This window comes from Lactuca serriola, chromosome 7 (genome assembly GCF_051521515.1).
Source record: "Lactuca serriola cultivar US96UC23 chromosome 7, Lser_US96UC23_V15, whole genome shotgun sequence".
Taxonomy (NCBI): Eukaryota; Viridiplantae; Streptophyta; class Magnoliopsida; order Asterales; family Asteraceae; genus Lactuca; species Lactuca serriola.
The window spans coordinates 14,044,761-14,061,578 of record NC_136414.1 but is presented as its reverse complement, the minus strand read 5'-3'; the positions used below and the strand labels follow the sequence as shown (position 1 = coordinate 14,061,578).

Here is a 16,818-nt window from a genome sequence, read left to right as displayed (position 1 = left end):
CTTACCGAGTCGGATGGTCGAAGTTAGATTATCAAACATGTTTTGCTGACCGAGTCAGCCAAAAACGTCTGACTCGACTCGGTCAGACGTTTATCAAACAGACCTAACTCAGTTGGTCCAATTGGTGACCAGGGCATTAACAATGAAATTTTGTATTTTCAATTCTTGTAATTTGACAATTGTTAAAATATGGATAAGGGATAGATTTCCAATTCCCTTTAACAGCTTCCTAGTATACTTCTAGAACCATACTGTAAAATACAATTTTGGTCCTTGTGGTTTGGCTAAAATCTCACTTTTGGTTCTAGTATTGAGATTTTATTATGGGTGGTTCATGTGAAGGGTTCTGGTTAGATCTTAACCCTGAGTGTTTCTTCCGTCCAAGAGAGGAATGTGGCCCTCACGTGAGGGAATAAAAGTAATTTCACTTTTGTGGAGTCAGCTTCGTTAGTGAGATTTTGGCTAAACAACAACGGTTACCTAGATGTTCTCGACGAGCCGACCTCCGAACGCCACCGTGTCTCTTCCACTGTCGTCGCTGTCAACACCACCCTTGATATCAATTTCACAAGAGTCGATCTTCCCTCTATAATCAAACCGGTTGAAAAAAACCGGTCACTCTATTTCCAGATGAATTGATGAAGAATGTGAAAAATGAATATTCATTTGTAAAATTGCTGGAAATTATTCAAGATGTATTCTAATGGGGCTGCTTTGCTTGAGCTTCTCAGATTGTTGGAGGCTAATCGTCGTTTGGCCATCAAAGGTAATTACTTTTTCGTATGATGTGTAGGTATGTATTTAAACATATGAAGGAGTTCAAGTTCATGATTTTTTATTCCCAAATCAGTTTATTGGGAAAAAAAAAGGATAATTAATCTAATTGTACTTGATGAAATTGCTAAACTAATTGGATTTCTAATTACCCAAATTACTTCAGACGACAAATGCCTGTCAAATTTAATCGTAGAAGGGGGTGTTTAATGTGCTTTTTCAAAGTAAATATATCTTGAATTTAGAATCGAAAGAAGATAATTGGCTAATCAGGAGATGTTGCTTAAGTTTACATTTAATTGGTGGCTCTTAATTGGTTAATGGTTTATTTATTCTTCCCGTTAAGTCGAAATGGAAGACAAATTCTGATAACTGCAATCTGGTTTGCTAGTGACTCAAAAAATCTTTTTTAAGGCATGTTGCTTTGAAAAATTTACTTTATCATATCATTCTAATTTCTAGACTTTTTGTCTTATTAGACCATTAAACTTTAAAAATCTACATAACTTTAGCAATGAATACTGCCATTTGGTTGACACTGCTATATTTGGGTTAAAGTGTGATGTAGTAGTATGAAGAATGGAAGTAGGATGCTATGATAAACAAAAAAACATGTTGTGTATTGTATTTAACCCTTTCAAAAGATTAATAAGATTAAGACGTTAAATCAATAATCTTAATGCAAAAAGTTCAGAATTCATAAGAATCTCTTTGTTGATTATAGCTAATACTTTGAACTCCTCCATGACACAATCACTACCTCTTTTTATTAATTAGAGGGACCAGTTTGTGTTGCGGTTAGACAAAATTACATAAATGATCCTTGTAGTTTATAAAAAATCAAAACTTTAGTCCAACTTTGCATTTCCTTACATGTGCAATCCTCATGATTTTAATTTCTTGCATATTTTTCTTTAAGCTCGTTAGTGTGTAAAAAGTAAAAAAGATTCACATCTGTTAGCACATGTGAAAATAGAATATGTAAAAATTTAACAACAAATCAAAGATTACGAACAACCACTCGTCAACATAAATTTCATCACAATAAAAACATCGGTAACATACGAATAAAGTTTACAAGGGAACATCTAAACATGACTCTTAATGGAAGAGCTATATCCAGATTGATCATCATAATACTTGGACCAAAGCATCACACCTCCATACTTATCTGAACCCTTGATCACCGGAAGAATCTTTGAAGTGAGATCATCAACAGGAATAAACCCACTTCCAGCTGCATCAGGAGCTGCTGGAAGCCCTAAGAAAATCTTTGTGGCTGGGATATCAGAAGTCCATTGCTTCCAAGAATCCTCAATACTATCAATATCTCCAGAACTATACTGACATGGTGGATTATTAAAAAACTGTACCCAAACACAGTCAAAAACACCCGTTTGAAGTGCAGTTCCTACCCATGCATCTGGGTATGGACACTGAGGTGCCGCAGTCAAGTAAACCTTCTGTCCACGTTTGCTATATGCAGAGAGGTACTTTGCCAGGTCATCCCAGTGTTTTCCATCTCCACTTTCAATGTCAAAGTCAACTCCATCCAATACCGCATCGCCAAGTGGACGTGTAGATGACTTTCCACCCAAGAAGTTATTCCAAATGTAAGTAGCAACTTGTCTTGCATCTGTAGAAGAAGCTAGTGAATAGCTCCCAGAAGCACCACCAACGGAAAGAATGATCTTGACTCCTTTTGCTTGGCAAGATTTGATGTCCGAGCTCAGTTTGGTGCACCCGTTGCTACTCGGATCACAGTGACCAGCAAGGTTCAAAACAGGAGTCTGACCACTTCCAAAAGAGGAAAGGAAAGCCACGTTTACATATTCATAGTTTCCTGTTGAACAAGTGTCTGCCAAGGTTCCTTCGTTCCCATTCTGACCCCAGTATATGGAGATTCCACCAGCATTAGAGCTCCTGACAAGTAAAAGTGTCAGCATCAAGGATAGAAAGGTCATGGAGATATTGGATCCAAAATCCATCTGCATGTTTGTTTTTCTTTGTTTTAGTTGGTTGGATTGTGTGCTAAAAATGTTGCATGGTTTCTCTTTATATAGGACAATAGGACATGGTGAATTGGTGATGATGATTGTATGATGAGAAGGTTTTGTTGTCTTATTATACCCCGTAGCTTAAAAGTTAATGAAATCATGATCTTTTAGTTGTAATTTGTACATTCAAATAAAAGAGTAGTCATGATGACTATTATCAAATATTCTTTAATGGGTGCTAATATACGTTACATTGGTATTGCTTACCGGTTACCATTATTAATAATAATTTATTTGGATCAGAAAATTGTCGTTTTCATGTGTTCGATCTACAAAATAGGATAGATACTACTGCTGAAGACAACTACATTTATCGTCCATACAGATTACCAGTTGAGCTTAGTATTCTTTTTTCTATTTTCGTGCTCATATGTGCTTGAGGTTTGTTAAAAAAAAAAAAAAAAAAAAAAAAAAAAAAAAACTATGAATATTATCCAAAGAAAACTTCAACCGGAAACTTTAAAATCAAAAATTCTCTTTGTGCAAAACTTTAAAGTACTGTTTTTTTATATTTTTTAATATTTATCTAATTATTTTTAAATTAAAATAAAATAAATCCTTAAGTCTCTCTCTCTCTCTCTCTCTCTCTCTCTCTCTCTCTCTCTATATATATATATATATATATATATATATATATATATATATATATATATGCACGACCCTATAATGTATCCCCAAATACCACCACAAAATTCGTCAGTCATAGTTCGTCCCTACCCACTATAATCCTGCTCAGATGTCGACACAAACACATATACACACACAAATACTTGAAAATTGAACAAGATGGAAAAAAAGATTTACAAGCAAACACAGACGATAGATTTAAACACACATAGACCAAAATTAAAGCTTCATTTTTATGGAACAATAGGCGTACAAACAACCCTCTTCCACCCCAACCTATCGTAAACTCTCTTTCTCTTTCCAGATTAACAAGCATGAACTTCATGTGGGTTCTCTAATTTCATATTATTCAAAAACACACACACAACCATAAACAGACACATACACAATGATGAAAATTGTTGTAGAAAAATTTAGAAATATCAATATCAATGATGTAAAACCCAAAATCGATGATGAAAAGCTCACACACACCTACAAATATTGATCCAAATGCATATTCAAATTCAACGGAAAACTTTTAGAGGTAGGTTTCTGAAAAATGGTAGGGAAAAAAAGGTAGGTGGCGGGATGCTTCATTTTCACCAACAAACAGAAGCCATCGAAAAACAAGAACATCAACCCAAATCTTTGGTTCTTCATTGTCCATTTTCTCCTTCGTTTAGAGTTTTCGTTTCACGTTGGGCGAAACCTGGTAGCCCATATGCTATTAGCCCACATGTTTAGGGCTCTTTAGCCTTTAGCCCATCTGGGTTTGGTTCTTAGCTAGTATTTATTCTCCATTTTCTTGTTTGTAGCTATTAAGCTTTTCTATCAAGAACACTTGTAATTCTCTCTTTCAATAAGAATGTTGTTCTATTATCATGGTATCAGAGCGGAGGCTTGATTTGTTGTTGGAAGATTTTGTAGCAGTCATTTGTGGCGCGGATCGAATTGTAGTTGTTCGTTTGCCATTCTTAGTTCATTTGCTACTTTCGTTGGTTTGGTTTCTGATTGTTTGATTTATGTTATTTAACTTCTATTTGCTTGATTTTTTGCTTCCGCTAGTTTGTTGTTCTTATTCTCTGATTGCTTGTCTATTGTTGTTGATGTTCTTGATGCGGTTATCCATCTATTGCCAACATAACTAGAAAGGATGATACCCTTCAATCAATCAGTACATGATTAGATGGAAAGAATTACACGTATTGGAGCTATGTTATGGAAATCTTCTTTCATGGGAAGAATATGTAGGGTTATTTCACTGGGACTAAATCCAAACTTTTAGTGCCTCAAGCTGAGAATTTCGATCTATTGATTGATACTTGGGAGATTGATAACTCCAAGGTCATTACTTGGATTAACAATTCTGTTACACAGTATATTGCTATGTAATCGGCTAAAAATGACACAAAAAAGGAAGTTTGGAATCATTTGGAAAGATTGTATACTCAATCCAACTTTGCTAAATAGTATCAGTTATAATATGACATTCGTGCCCTTCAGCAAAATGATATGAGTATTCAAGATTTGTATGTTGCTATGTCTGATTTGTGGGATCAATTGGGTCTTATTGAATTTAAAGACTTAAAATACTTTGAGCCTTATATTGCTAGGAAGGAAGAAAAACGGTTGGTTCAGTTTTTTATTGCATTGCGTTCAGATTTTAAAGCCTACGTGAAACGATTCTTCATTGTTCCCCCTTCCCTCAGTGGATTTAGTTGTTCACGAGCTAATTGCTAAAGAAACTCATATCAAGTCTCACGCAGATAAAGGGTCTAAAACAATCTCTACTCCTACTTCAACTCCTAATGTGCTTGCTGTTTCCACTAATCAATCTCGACAAACTCCAAGGGTTTCTTATGATGAGCATGCCTTCTACAAACAGAAAAATCAGTGGAAAGCTCAATGTCCATTGTTAGTTAAAAAGGGTAAATCTGGTCAAACTCGGTCAGGACAACAACATAGGTTTGGTCAACAGAAGTTTCAGCCACGTTCACCTTGCCCTCCATAGTTCACTATTATTTTTTCCACTTCACCAATTAACACTGATTTAGTTGGCCACATATCACCTTCTGCGTTGGATCCCAAGGTTTTTGATAGTTTCATATAGTATTTGTCCTCCAATCCTATTGACATGTCTGCATTTATGTCTCATTCTAGTCCTACTTCGTTCGATACCTCAGGTATACCTTCATCTTTGTGGATTTAATATTCTAGTGAAACCCATCATATGTCTCCTTATTTGTCATTGTTTATTTCTTTTTCATGTAATTCATCTATCTATGTTATGTCTTTTAGTGATGCATCTATGACATTTGAGGGTGTTGGGTTTGTTTCTAATCCTCATATGTATCTCCTTGATGTTTATTACATTCCCAAACTCACTTCGAATCTAGATTCGGTCAGCTAGTTGTGTAAGTCTGGTAATTGGGTGTTCTTTTCTGATTTTGTATGTGTTATATAGGACCAACACACTCAGAAGGTGATTGGGATCGACCGTAGGATGAGAGAACTTTATGTCTTAGAGGTTCTCAAAGTATCTGCTATTGCTGCCTCTAGCATTGATTTGTCAAACTTTTGTTTGAGTCCTTTGTCATCTCATTTTTATCTTTGGCATTCTCGTTTAGGGCATGTGTTTGTATCACGTTTGGATTTATAGCATCTAGTGGTGTTTGGGGTCATTTGAACATTTGTGATTGTACTGTTTGCAAAGTGGAAAAATTCTCTGCTTTACCTCTTAGTAAAAGTGTGTATTGTTCAATTGCTCCTTCTAATATTATTCATTCTGACGTGTAAGGTCTCGCACCAATATCTACAAAGGGTAGGTTGACCTATTATGTATATTTTATAAATGACTATACTCGATATAGCTGAGTTTATCTTATAAACACATATCCGATTTCCTTGGTATTTACAGCAATTTTAGAGCTCTTGTTAAAACTCAACATTTTGTTGTGATTAAGTGTTAAGTGTGACTTAAGGGGTGAATATACCCCTAATGATTTTACTTAGTTACTTGCTTCTGATGGTACCATACACTAGTCATCTGTTATGAATCATACTTGATAATTATGCAAGTTAATAGATAATTAGTATTTTATATTCTAGGAAGTTATCTTGTTTCCGTTTTTAATTTTGGCAATTAGGATCTTTTATTATTTGAGTCGATTTTAGAGTCTTTGTTTCCTGATTTGGGTCTTTTGTTTATCCCTATTTAAAGGGTAGCCATTCATGAAATAAGATATGTTGGAATTTGAAAACAATCAATAGAGTAATATTAGGTTAATAGCTTAGTTTAGTCTCCTGCAAACAAGAGGCTAGGTTACAGGGGAGTTCACGGCTTTTTCAGGCACTAGCACTGGTCCTGTCACGAGGTCTAGATCCCCGGTCATAACAAATTTGGTATCAGGGCCGCTCATGATGTCGACACAACAGGAAGAGCTGATGAAGAAATTGGAAGCGTTCATGATCCAACAAACACAAAGCAACAATGATTTGAAGACAAGTACCAATGATTTAAAGGCGGCTATGACAACCTTGCAGACCAAGCAAGCGGCGATGGAAGAGAGATTGCAAACCCTAACCCAAAACAAATCCAACAAACAAGAAGAAGATGAGAGCGTGGACAAGATGCTTGAGTCTGATAGATTTGATGACTCATCGGAACAGGTGCGTGGAAGAGGATGTGGCGCCACCTTTGGTGCCAATCCAAACAGTAAGTTTTCGTACCAAGGAGGCTTCGCTGGAAGAGGTAAGGGTTTGATCCAGGAAGGTGCAGGAAGAGGATTAAGAAAGGCTTTTGAATCATGGCGGACAGGTGAAACTCAACCTTTCAAACACCATTGGGACTCCTTCAAACTATAAGGGTCAAACAAAAGGGATCAAGGGGAACCAAAAAACTAGGAAGAGATGGAAGATATGGGATACCATAGGGGAAGAGTACCGAGATTCGCCAAGAAGGAGTTTCCCACATATGATGGGAAGGGTAATCCAGTCGAATGGCTTCAAAGATGTGAAGACTTCTTTGAAGAACAACAGACCCCTACTTAAGCTTGGGTTAGGCAGGCCACCTTTTCACTACAAGGTCGGGCTAGTGGGTGGTACCATAACCTACGAAGAATGAAGACCCGCTTGAATTGGTTTGAGTTCTCAGAAGAGTGCAAAATCAGGTTTGGACCCCCGATGAGCATGAAACCGTTAGGCGAGTTAACTCGATTAAGGCAAACAGGCACGGTAGAGGACTATTGTGAAGGATTTGAATTGTTGCTAGGGAGAACGACAGGTATGACTCCGGAGAAAAGTATTTGGCATTTTTGTGCAGGTTTGACTAATGCTATCCGTTACGAAGTAGAGTTTGCTAGACCCACCACACTATACTATGCTATGAACCTAGATAGACAGATTGAGTTCAAACTCGCAGAGGAGGGACGACCAAGGAGTTTTGGAGCATCTTTATTAACCGGGAATCAACCCTCAACAGGAATCAAAAACCGAGAGTTAGCAGGTGGTGGAGCCGAAATAGTGAAATTTGAAGTGCGGAACCCGGTTTTGAAACGGCTTACGGCTACAGAGATGGCGAAAAGGCGAGCAAAAGGATTATGCTTTAACTGTGATTAGATGTTCTCGATCGACCATAAGTGTGCGAAACTGTTTGGTATCATGCTGGAGGATGAAGAAGATGTTACGTGGGATGATCGTGCTGTTTTTACCAACACGTACCAAGGTTTTTAGCTTGCGGACAAGCTCAATGCAAAGGAAGGGAGTAATGTTATGAATCATACTTGATAATTATGCAAGTTAATAGATAATAAGTATTTTATATTCTAGGAAGTTATCTTGTTTCCGTTTTTAATTTTGGCAATTAGGATCTTTTATTATTTGAGTCGATTTTAGAGTCTTTGTTTCCTGATTTGGGTCTTTTGTTTATCCCTATTTAAAGGGTAGTCATTCATGAAATAAGATATGCTGGAATTTGAAAACAATCAATAGAGTAATATTAGGTTAATAGCTTAGTTTGGTCTCCTGCAAACAGGAGGCTAGGTTACAGGGAGTTGACGACTTTTTCAGGCACTAGCACTGGTCCTGTCACGAGGTCTAGATCCCGGGTCATAACATCATCGTGTACTAATATTCCTCAGCAAAACAGTGTGGCAGAGCGGAAACATCGTCATATTATTGAGACATCCCGCTCATTGCTCTTGTCTGCATAGGTCCCTAGTGCCTTTTGGGGAGAAGTAGTCTTAATTGTTGTTTATATGATTAATCGTATCCCTACTGCATTGAATTCAAGAATGTCTCTTTTTGAGAAGCTATATGGTTACCTACCAGACTACTTTGCTCTACGAGTCTTTGGATGTACTTATATTATTCTTCGTCCTCATGTTGAGAGGATGAAGTTGGGGCCGAAATATGTTATTTGTGTATTTTTAGGGTATGGTGTTGAACAGAAATGATATTTTTGCTATGATCCTATGAGTCAGAAGATATATGTTTCCCAACATGTCACCTTTTTGGAACACATTCCCTTCCACTCGATTCCTACTGCAGCCCACAATGTAACGAAGTCAGATCTTCTGCATATCGATCCTTTTGATGAGGATATAGAGGCTCGAGATTCATCTATGCCGCTTGATCCTCCAGTTAATGACATGCCCATTTCTTCAGAGAGTTCCTAGACTCCTCTTGGTCCTAAGTCTGCCCCTTCGGCTAGAGATTGAAGACACACCTCCTTCATCCCTCATGAGGTCTACTTGTCATATCAAGTCCACCAAGCTTCCAAATTTTGCTTACTCTACTTACTTGGGGTCATTTGCTTCATTTATAGCCAACATCCACCATATGTATGAACCTGAATCGTATAGAGAGGCTATAATACTCTACATACATAATACAACTTTGCATGGTAAAATTTCATGTATCCATTTGATATATGACATACTGGTGTCACAATCACGAATACGAGGGGCCAATGTAAGACAAATTTGTGAATATCTAGATAGCAGGAAGACTGATGTAACTCATTTTATTATTCAAGGTCAACTACATAATACACATATATTGATTATTGTTTAAAATTACAATAGTTAATCTAATTGTATGTCTTGATGAAATTACTAAACTAATTAAATTTCTAATTACCCAAATTACTTCAGATGACAAATGCCAGTCAAATTTGATCGTTGAAAGGGGTGTTTAATATATCTTGAATTTAGAATCGCAAGAAGATAATTAGCTAATCAAGGGATGTTGTTGCTTAATTTTACATTTAATTGGTGGCTCTTAATTGGTTAATGGCTTCTTTATCCTTGTATCCACCATTCTTTTGACCTTGTAAATCAATAGATTTTTAATGGGAGAAGAGAACGATAAGATAGACCTATGTCATCAGAAGAATATGCAAAAGCCATCAAAATAACAAGTAGAATGAAAAATGTCGATATTGCCCTTAAAATATTCATGGAAGCTACAACAAAACAAAACAAGAACACATCTACCTACAATGCTCTCATGGGTGCTTATATATGTAAGCTACAATAAATCCCACATCAACTACACTTGTAAGATGCTCATATCACTTTTGGCCATCGACTTCTCGTAGATCAAATGGAGGGTCCTTCCAAGAAATGAAAGATTCCAATATTCTCCCATAACTTGCCCACATATAATTATTTGATCGTGGGTTATCTCACCTCATGGATGTGGGACGGTATGGAGAATATTGTACCAAATAGTTGAAACTAGGTCGATCCAAACTGATCGTGATACCCGTTTGCTAATGGTTTGCGGGTATGCATATTTGGCTAATTTGGAGAATATGGAAAAGATGTATAATAGGGTTGATGTGCAAGCATGGGTATGGAGTTTCATTGTAGAGGATATTACTGTAATTTTCATTTATCAATTCACATTCACAATTCAAACCAACCGAATTATCTATTAAAGAAATATTATCTCTCTAATTAAAATACCCAACCTAATCCTATCGAAATTTTAACATTCTTTAGCAATCTAACCTAGCCTCATTTTTTAACTAAAAAAACATATATATATATATATATATATATATATATATATATATATATATATATATATATATATATATATATATATATTAATCTCATTTTGTAGAGAAAATAAATCATGTATTTCGGTATATGTTATTCTAATTTTTGATAAAGATAAAACATATTTATTTCAAAATTACTTTTGATTTATAAAAGTTAATTTAATTCGACCTTTGAATGGTGGACATGTGGGTAATGAAAAGGTCATCAATTGAGGAAGCTGGGGTTATGGACGTGAGCGGATCACAGGGTTTCTCTCATTTTTCTTTTTCTTTTAAATGTTTTATTGATGAGCGATTGCTTTTAGCTCACCAATGGGGATAGCCTTATGGATAAAGTGTTGTTTTGATAAATAGCATTTTAAAAGGTTTGCAAAAACAAGTGTCATACTTACGGAAATGGAAGGGGAAATTGACGAGGTAAATTTGTAAAAAAATGAAGACTTATAGAAAACGTTATCGTTTATCGTTCTTCTAAAATAAGTCAAAAAATAAGACAATATAAACTTACCAGGTTAAAATTTTATTCTTCCCATTAAGTCGAAATGGAAGAGAAATTTTGATCGTTGCATTGGTTCACTACAAGAAGATTAGGCAACAGTGGCGACACGTGTCGCCGCTAATACCTTTAGCAGCGACGTGTCGCTGCAAATGCGTCGTCGGTATTGTTTCGTCGCTAATACGCTTTTTGTCGCCGCTAATATTCACAGTCGCCGTTAATACTACGTGTCGTCGCTAATGTCACGCGTCGCCGCTAATACACGCGTGTCGCCGGTAATACTCTTTTGATTTTTTTATTTTTTTTTTAGTTTATTTATTTAACATTAAATTTATAATCAATCCATATAGCATTTGAAAAATCTGATAAGTTTTTATAAATCCATACCATATTAATTCATATCATACAATCAATCCAAAATATTAATCCATACCATATTAAGTATTCTTTCAAATTACAAAACGTTTCATAAAATCCTAAAGTAACTACTCGTCCTGATCATCACCATCTCCTTCATTATTTGGTGGCGGCAATGAGCGAAACCACTCTTCCAATCCAACAAAATAATCCAACAAAATGCACAACCACTTCATATCTCAAAATAATAACATCATCACTCAACAAAATTGAAAATTACTTATAATTTATCATCTAAATGAACACCAAAACAGAAAAATCATAAAAAAGAGGAGGAATTCGACCTTGATTGGGGGCAATTTCTGAATGTAGCTAAACATCGCCGGTTTTTGGGGTTGTGGCGGTCTTAGGGGAAGGAGGGGATAGCACCAGTCCAACAAGCAATTCCTAGTCCACCAAGTTGGAAAAAATTCGTGAGATTGAAGAAAGACGGAGAGAAAAACGAGAGAAAGAAAGGGTAGTGCAGAAAAAAAAATGGCAGAAAGGTAATCTGGAAAGGGATATATGCGTAAAGCATTAGCGGCGACGCTAGGGCAATAGCGGCGACAAGTGGAGGGAAAAGTCAGCGCGTCTTTTCGCTTTCCTCTACAGCCGTTGGATTGAAAAAAAAATCGGACGGTTGGGGTTAAAATGACGCGGATCGCTGTAACAAAACATTAGTGGCGACACCTTGCAATAGCGGCGACATGTAACGCGTCAATTACATGTCGCCGCTATTGCTTGTTGTCGCCGGTAATGCCAAGGTTTCTTGTAGTGGTTTGCTAGTGACTCAAAAAAAAAAGGCATGTTGCTTTGAAAATTTTACTCAACTATAGCATTATAATTTCTCGACTTTTTGTCTAATATTAGACCATTATATTTTGAAAATTTTACTTAACTTTAGCAATGAAAACTGTTTTGTATTTGATTGACATTGTTATATTTAGGTTAAATTATGATGATGTAGTATGAAAAACGCAAGTAGGATGTTATGATAAACAGGTCAATTCAATGATGAAGCACGTTGTTATTTTTTGTATTTAACCCTTTCAAAAGATTAATAAGACGTTAAATACAGAATCTTAATGCTAAAAGTTTAGAATGCATACGAAACTTTTTGTTGATTCTAGCTAAATGCTTCAACACCTCACACAATCACTCGATGGGCCAGTTTGTGTTGTGGTTATATTGAATATATCAATCCTTTTACACTCCTCATGATTTCGATTTCTTGCATGGCTGGGACTTTTATTTAAGCTCATTAGTGTGTAAAAAGTAAAAAAAGATTCACATCTGTTAGTACATGTGAAAGTAGAATATGTAAAAATTTAACAACAAATCAAAGATTACGAACAACAACTAGTCCACATAAATTTCATCACATCTCTTTAAGTAAAAAACATTAGCAACATACGAACAAAGTTTACAAGGGAACATCATGGTGAGAACTAAACATGACTCTTAATGGAAGAGCTATATCCAGATTGATCATCATAATACTTGGACCAAAGCATCACACCTCCATACTTATCTGAACCCTTGATCACCGGAAGAATCTTTGAAGTGAGATCATCAACAGGAATAAACCCACTTCCAGCTGCATCAGGAGCTGCTGGAAGCCCTAAGAAAATCTTTGTGGCTGGGATATCAGAAGTCCATTGCTTCCAAGAATCCTCAATACTATCAATATCTCCAGAACTATACTGACATGGTGGATTATTAAAAAACTGTACCCAAACACAGTCAAAAACACCCGTTTGAAGTGCAGTTCCTACCCATGCATCTGGGTATGGACACTGAGGTGCCGCAGTCAAGTAAACCTTCTGTCCACGTTTGCTATATGCAGAGAGGTACTTTGCCAGGTCATCCCAGTGTTTTCCATCTCCACTTTCAATGTCAAAGTCAACTCCATCCAATACCGCATCGCCAAGTGGACGTGTAGATGACTTTCCACCCAAGAAGTTATTCCAAATGTAAGTAGCAACTTGTCTTGCATCTGTAGAAGAAGCTAGTGAATAGCTCCCAGAAGCACCACCAACGGAAAGAATGATCTTGACTCCTTTTGCTTGGCAAGATTTGATGTCCGAGCTCAGTTTGGTGCACCCGTTGCTACTCGGATCACAGTGACCAGCAAGGTTCAAAACAGGAGTCTGACCACTTCCAAAAGAGGAAAGGAAAGCCACGTTTACATATTCATAGTTTCCTGTTGAACAAGTGTCTGCCAAGGTTCCTTCGTTCCCATTCTGACCCCAGTATATGGAGATTCCACCAGCATTAGAGCTCCTGACAAGTAAAAGTGTCAGCATCAAGGATAGAAAGGTCATGGAGATATTGGATCCAAAATCCATCTGCATGTTTGTTTTTCTTTGTTTTAGTTGGTTGGATTGTGTGCTAAAAATGTTGCATGGTTTCTCTTTATATAGGACAATAGGACATGGTGAATTGGTGATGATGATTGTATGATGAGAAGGTTTTGTTGTCTTATTATACCCCGTAGCTTAAAAGTTAATGAAATCATGATCTTTTAGTTGTAAATTGCACATTCAAATAAAAGAGTAGTCATGATGCTTGTCCTTTGACTATTATCAAATATTCTTTAATGGGTGCTAATATACGTTGCATTGGTATTGCTTACCGGTTACCATTATTAATAATAATTTATTTAGATTGTAAAAGTGTCGTTTTCATGTGTTGTACTAAATAGGATAGATACTATGGGTGAAGACAATTACATTAATCGTCCATATAGATTACCAGTTGAGCTTAGTATTCTTTTTCTATTTTCATGCTCATACGTGTTTGTGGTTTGCAAAAAGTTATAGATATGGGAGTTTTTTTGTAAAAATACGTTAGTTTTCAAAAAGCATTGTAAAAATAGGCTAGTTTAGTTTTAGAATGTATTGTAGAAATAGACTTCTTTTTAGTTGGGCACACTCTATTTGTCGTTCATAACGACAATAATATATATATATATATATATATATATATATATATATATATATATATATATATATATATATATATATATATATTTTCAAGTAAACCCCCTTAACTTTAATTGCTTTTCTATTATTTATATCTTTCATTGATTAATTCAAAATTTTACCTTCATTATATATTATACATAAATAATTATTATAAAATATATAATTATAATTTATGTCTTATTCTTAAGTAGTTATACCATTAAATGAATAATACAAATATCTTCAAATAGATATTTAATATTAAATATATTACGTCGCAAAATTAAAAGATCAACTATAAACGATGTTACATTAAAAATATACATTAAGTTAGAATTTAAATTAAACACTAAATCATAATATTCGTACTAATATTTTTATTATCGTTTATTTGTAAATGTAAGAAAATCTTAATCCACGACACCTAAAATGTATAGCATGAGTTGTCACTATTTGTGAAAACTCTATAATTATGTTATTTGTTTTTACTCTACTACAAAAGCAAAACTCTTCTGCACACTCAATTGTAACTGTTGATGAAAACTCAGTAGAAATAATTGAGTGAATCGTCAAATCATCTCACTTTTTTGTATTATAAATTCTCTTTCTTATAATCAATAGATTTTCATCTCTTCCAACCTAGCTAATGAATTTCTCTTACAATTCTTGAACTTAAATATTTCCTTCTTCTTTTTCTTCAACATTCGTTCATCCATAACAAGGTACATATTATTGGCTTTATGTCATATATTTAATAATAGTAATTATCATATGTAGCATACTTATTAATCTCTTTTTTAAATTTTAATTTATTTTGCAGTTATATTTTGTTATATATCATTATGACTCTAGATCGTCCGTTTATGATTAATTTATACTGGGGTGGTAATATTAAATATGAGAATGGTATCATAAAGGGAGACCATTCAACTTTTTCTACTTCAAATATTGTTAGGCACAAAATGGGGTATGAAGAATTTAAAGATTTATGTTATGCACATGTTGGAGTTGAAAAAGCATCACATAAGTTGAATATCTCATTATGCTATCAATTTGGAGGGCAATCCACTATTTCATGGGTCATAAATGATTCAAGTTTAGACGTAATGTATTATTTGGCTGAGAATGTTGCAAATTATTGGGGTCAAGTTTTAATTGAAGTTGAAAAAATAATGTCGCCTACAAGTACTAGTTTTGTAGATCTCCTTCAAAATTTTGAGGTGTTGGAGCCCAATCCATCAAATGTACCATTTCCTTTGCCTGATTGTGGTACATTTGAGGGAGATTGTGATGAAGCCAACTCATTATATAGTGAAGATAATAGTAGCGAGTCATTATGTATTAGGGAAGATTCTGATGATGATGGTGTGTGTGAAACTCCATTTATGAACTTTATGAGTGATGTTGGAGATATAGGAGACGATGACATAGCCGGTTTGGAAGACCGCATTCAAATAGATGTTTGGAAGGAGTCAGAAAATAAAATAAGGTTAGGAATGCAATTTGAAAGTAAGTTGCAAGTAAAAAAGGCAGTGACACTTTGGTCTATCAACCAAAATAGAGAGTTCAAAGTGTATGATAGTAAGCCTAACTTGTGGGTAGCAAAGTGTAGGACTCTAGGAAATGAAGAAGAAAATTCTGGTAGTGTGCACTGTATGCCCCGTTGTGCATGGTATGTTCGTGCAGTTAAGAAGAAAAATCAAAACATATGGAAGATTATACGTTGGGTGGATGCACACAATTGTTTTGGATCATGTACTGGCAATAATAACAAAAATCTAAACTCTGCAACTATTGCCTTGTATATCCTCCATTCAATTTAAAAGGATGTTGCTTATCCAGTGAAACATATACAATCATATATTAAAAATAGTCTGAATGTTGATATTTCTTATGATAAGGCATGGCATGGTAGGCGAAAAGCTATAGAGAGTATTTATGGAACTTGGGAGAGTAACTTTGATGAGTTGCCCAAGTACATTGTAGCATTGCAGGCTTCAAATCCTGATACAGTTGTGAAGTGGTTTCATTGTCCAAATAGCTCATCAACACATGTAGCGACATTCAAATATGTTTTTTGGGCTTTTGGACCAGCTGTTGATGCGTTTCGTCTATGTCAACCTGTTATTTCAGTAGATGGCTGCCATTTGAAGGGTTCATATAGAGGAAAAATGCTTGTTGCTGTCACAAAAGATGCAAACAATAGTATATTGCCTGTTGCGTATGCTATCGTTGATGAAGAGAGTTCACATAGTTGGGGCTGGTTTTTTTACCAACTCAGACATTTTGTTGTTCAAAACAGACAATTATGTGTTGTTTCAGACAGGCACAAAGGAATAATTCATGCAATGGAAAATCTACCAGAATGGCAAGAGCCATTAGCATACCATTGCTTTTGTCTTCGACACATTAGAAGTAATTTCATGCAAAGGTACAAGAATGTGCGCCTTAAAA

General features: G+C 35.4%; 2 protein-coding genes across 2 annotated transcripts; both read right to left on the bottom strand.

Moving 5' to 3' along the window:
* Positions 1 to 1,798: 1,798 nt before the first annotated feature.
* On the bottom strand, positions 1,799 to 2,788 carry LOC145061940 (hevamine-A-like). The gene has a single exon (XM_079009536.1). It carries the CDS (start codon positions 2,766 to 2,768, stop codon positions 1,863 to 1,865), a length of 906 nt encoding a protein of 301 aa, XP_078865662.1. The 5' UTR covers positions 2,769 to 2,788; the 3' UTR covers positions 1,799 to 1,862.
* A 10,039-nt stretch (positions 2,789 to 12,827) lies between these two features.
* On the bottom strand, positions 12,828 to 13,772 carry LOC145062414 (hevamine-A-like). Its single transcript, XM_079010025.1, has one exon. The coding sequence runs from the start codon at positions 13,750 to 13,752 to the stop codon at positions 12,847 to 12,849; it is 906 nt and encodes a 301-aa protein (XP_078866151.1). The 5' UTR covers positions 13,753 to 13,772; the 3' UTR covers positions 12,828 to 12,846.
* Between the last annotated feature and the right edge of the window lie 3,046 nt (positions 13,773 to 16,818).

Coding starts and splice junctions, on each gene's coding strand:
- LOC145061940 (XM_079009536.1), bottom strand. CDS start 2,768: ATGCAGATGGATTTTGGATCCAATATCTCCATGACCTTTCTATCCTTG.
- LOC145062414 (XM_079010025.1), bottom strand. CDS start 13,752: ATGCAGATGGATTTTGGATCCAATATCTCCATGACCTTTCTATCCTTG.